Genomic DNA, 4,014 nt, shown 5'->3' with positions numbered 1-4,014 from the left:
TTCCCTACAAGAACTGCAAGACGGACTTTGAGGTCCTCACCAAAGTTCTCCAGGAGGAGCCCCCGCTGCTGCCCGGTCACATGGGCTTCTCGGGGGACTTCCAGTCCTTCGTCAAAGACTGGTGAGGGCCCACCCGCCCCTTCCTCTGCTGCGGGGCCCGCAGGTGGCGGATTAGAGGGGCCGCCCCAGGGTGGGGGCAGCTCAGGGCTGGGGCTGCACCCTGGGGGCCAGGAGCAGGGTTTGGGCGCAACCCTGGCACAGCTGGCCCCGTGGGCGTTGGGCAAGGTGGGTGGTGGGCTTCGTGGAGGGAGGAGGTGGTGAACAGCAGTACTGCCCCTGAGCTGGGGGCCTGAGCCCCCTGCTGGGACACACAGTCACCTGGGGTAACCGCACAGCCCAGGTCCAGCTCCCCAGCCAGGCCTGCACCGTGCCGACCAGGCCAGGAGGCGGCAGGGACACGAGCGGGCAGGTCCTGGTGTCAGCAGGGGGCTGGTGAAGACAGCAGCATCTCCCCCAGGGTGGGGGCTCGGAGGGGGCCAGGTGCCTCCTGGGCTCTCACCGCTGTCCCCTCTCTTGCTCCAGCCTTACTAAAGATCACAGGAAGAGACCAAAGTACAATAAGCTACTTGTGAGTACCTGGGCCCCTCAGCCCCTGCCCCAGCACTCCGGAGGCCCCAGGTCTGAGCCGGGCGGACGGGGAGGCCCCGAGCCTGAGCCCCACCACTCGGCCCCCACAGGAACACAGCTTCATCAAGCGCTACGAGACGCTGGAAGTGGACGTGGCGTCCTGGTTCAAGGACGTCATGGCGAAGACCGAGTCGCCGCGGACTAGCGGGGTCCTGAGCCAGCACCACCTGCCCTTCTTCAGGTAGCTGCTGGCAGCGGCCAGCCCCACGGGGGCCAGGGGCATGGCCACAGCCCCCCACTTGGCCACCCAGCTGCCTGCCAGGGGAGACCTGGGACCTGGACGGCTGCCGAGGGCTGAGGACAGAAAGTGGGGGCCCTCGCCCACCCCGGCTCCCTGCCCGCCAGCCATGGACGCCAGACCCCAGCCCCTCCCGCCCGGGGTCGGCCGGCCGGCGCGGCCCCGACAGACACTGTGAACGGAAGACAGCAGGCCGCGAGCAGACTCGCTATTTATTCAGTCGTAACCTCTGGGCCGGGAGAGAGCCCCCCAGCCTGCTGCGCCCTCCCCACCACCCACAGCTCCTCCATCTCCCCCGTCGCCCCTCCACCGCTGTCCCTGTCGGGCTGTCCCCGTCGTCCTCCCTGCCGCCGTCCTGCTCCCTTCCCAAGCCTGGGCTCAGCCACCCCCCACCCGGTGGGACCCCTGAGTCCACGTAGGTCTCGCGGAGCCATGAGCCGGTCAGCGGCACCTGGCCGCCCAGCCCCTGAAGACGAAGGCGGTGCGGGCGGCATGGCTGCAGTGGAGTGGGGCTGGTCTCTCTGTCTCTCTCTCTTTGATCTCAGGGGGTCCTTTTTGGAGTATATTGTATTTTATTGTACTTGGTGTGTTTGGGGGTGGGGGGGAGAGGAGAGCTTGTTCTCTTGGGGTTCGTCGGTACCTTCAGAAACTTTTACCAAAGTCACGTGTAGCTGCTTGCGGTGAGGCCCTGACCTCGGGGAGGCAGCCCGGGCCGCAGAGGCTCAAACCTGGGCGCCTGGGGGGGCTCCTCTCCCTTTGGGGGCAGCTCTCGGGCTGGAGCCTGGCCACAGCTTGGGGGTGAGTCGAAGACCTCAGGGGGCACAAAGGGAACCGGAGGGGCCTCGGCCACACAGGATGGCCTTCAGGGAAGGTGGGCGTGGGGCGTGAGCGCAGCAGGCGGCAGGGAGGGGGCTGGAGGGGATGGGGCACGGGAGTAAGGGAGGTGGTCTGGACGGAGTCTGGACGGAGGGTACAGGGAGTGGATGTGGGGGTTCGAGGACGTGTGACAGGCGTGAGTGAGGGGAGGCCAGGCCGAGGCATGAGCGTGTGCGAGTGGTTCCCCCCCAGAGTGCCCCCTGAGCGCCCTTCGACTCCCCCGGAGCCAGCCCCAGGGCCCAGGCTGGGTGGGCCTGGAGCCCCAGTAGCAGCAGAGCAGGAGAGGGTATGTTTCCTTTCTGTGGGTGATGCATGCAAATCAAATGGACAAGAAAACAAAATAACAAAATTTTTAAAAAAGAAAAAAAAAAAAAACCTCCCATAACCCACAAAAAGCAACCCACACCAAAGGCGAGGCACTTGCTGGCTGTAGCTGAGGTCACTGGCTTAGGCGACACCGTCCTCTACCCCACTCATATCCACAGCGCCGCATGTTTAAGTGCGAGAAGTCATCTTCTCTCTGCCCCCCCCCCCCCCGAAGGCCGCCTTGCTTGGCCCTGTCCCCTGTGTGAGGGGGTGGGGCAGGGTGGGGGCCAACAGGCCTGGCCCCCGCCCGCCCTCGCTGCTCCGACCTTGGGGCCTTTCCAGGCAGCTGGGAGGCCACTTGGCTGGTCCCGGGGCCAGCACAAGCCTGAGGCTGGGCTGCCTGGTTTTATTTTTATTTAACTTTTATTTTTCGTTTTGTGAGTGTGTCCACCCTCCCCGTCCCCTTCAGTGTTAAGCGGGAGCCCTGGGGGGAGTCTCCTACCTCCCCACCTGTCCCGAGACCTCCCTGTCGTCACCAGCCATCCCTCTCTGCCAGGCAGAGGGCAGACTGGGCGGGCAGGGGCCTGGGGTGGCCTGGCCCAGCCCACCGATCCGCGGGCCCCTTCTCTGGCCACCAGTATTGCCCGGTCCCTTTTTAAACAAATGCCCTCGTTTGTAAATCCTTAGATGCTTGAGAATAAAACCCCCTTCCTTTTCTTCCATGGAGTCTGGTGTGTCCTGAGCCTGGCAGGGGGCGTCCGGGAGGGTCCAGGAAGGGGTGCCCTCATGGTGGGTGAAGCCTCTTGCAGTTTCAAGGGGAAAGTGGGGGGAGAATGGGGGTCTCACGGTGGTGCCTGCTGTGAGTGTGGGACCCCCCCCAGAGGCACAGGTCAGGCAGGAGGCTTAATCCCCAGCAGGCCTTGGGCTGGGGCTCGGGTGTCAGTGCCTCCATCTGCCACCCCCGCTCTGTGGCCGCCCCACCAAGGACAGGGCTGGTCCCCAGCACTGCACCCTCAGCCACTCCAGCATGCTGGGCACCATGTTCCTGCTGCTGGCCCTGGCTGCAGAGACCTCTGCCTCGCCCAGCGGGCCGCCTGGTACGTAGGGGCGGGGGGATGCTGGGCCTGTCACCTCCCCTCCCGGCCTTCCTCATCTGCACCTTGTCTACTCCAGGATAAGATGGGAGGATCTGCCTGGCCCTGTCCCCACTTTGGCTGGGACCCCCCACACTTCAGAGTCTCCAGCAGGGGAGGGGGCCAGGGCTGTAGGGGTGAGGCGGTCTGCAAAGGCTTTAGGACAACGGCGGGGGTAGGGGGCGGCTGAGATGGCCCCTTAGGCAAGGCTTGGTCCATCTGCCAGGGGTAGCGGTGGGGGGTCACAGAAGGGACAGGACGCCCCCCACCGCCCTTTGCTGTTGCTGCCCTCAGTCCAGGAATGTGGAGCCTGGGCAAGCGGAAAAGCCCAGGTCCTGGTCGCTGGACGGGCTGTGTGCCCAGGGGTCCCTTGGGGGGGCCTCACTTTCCTCCCCCTTCCCCCTTAGGAAGAGCCTGGGGAAGGGGAAGCCGGGCCCTCTGACTTGGCCCAGACCGCCCCTCCACCCGCAGGCTCTTCCGCTCCGGGGACTCCCTCGCCCGTTTCGCAGATGGCCCAATGGAGGCCGCGGGAGGGTGGCGGTCCCCAGGGGCGCTCAGCTCAGGTGGCCATCCCCGGGGTTGCCAGCCGGCGTGAAGGTGGCGCAGAGCCAGCCCTGGGTGAACCCCAAGGCGACCGCGTCCGTTTTCCAAAGGAGGCGGCGGGGGCGAGCAGGTTGGGCCGCCTTCCCGGAGGGCATAAGGGGCAGCGCGTCCTCCGTCCCCTGCGGTCCCCGCCAGCGCCCCGGCTCCCCGCGGCGCCCGGCCCCTGGCTGG

At 66.2% G+C, this 4,014-nt stretch overlaps 1 protein-coding gene across 1 annotated transcript in view; it reads left to right on the top strand.

Moving 5' to 3' along the window:
* Positions 1-1,315, top strand: part of MAP2K7 (mitogen-activated protein kinase kinase 7) — a 7,093-nt gene extending 5,778 nt beyond the window's left edge. The window contains exons 9-11 of the mRNA XM_027769003.1: positions 1-121; positions 583-628; positions 738-1,315. The exon at positions 1-121 is cut by the window's left edge and continues 67 nt beyond it. Coding sequence (XP_027624804.1) covers positions 1-121; positions 583-628; positions 738-872 — 302 coding nt within the window. The 3' untranslated portion in view covers positions 873-1,315. The remainder of the gene's footprint in view (positions 122-582; positions 629-737) is intronic.
* Positions 1,316-4,014: the final 2,699 nt, after the last annotated feature.

Source organism: Tupaia chinensis, unplaced genomic scaffold (genome assembly GCF_000334495.1).
Source record: "Tupaia chinensis unplaced genomic scaffold, TupChi_1.0 Scaffold148210_1, whole genome shotgun sequence".
Taxonomy (NCBI): Eukaryota; Metazoa; Chordata; class Mammalia; order Scandentia; family Tupaiidae; genus Tupaia; species Tupaia belangeri.
The sequence above is the reverse complement of the archived record's forward strand: the minus strand, read 5'-3'. Positions and strand labels throughout refer to the sequence as shown.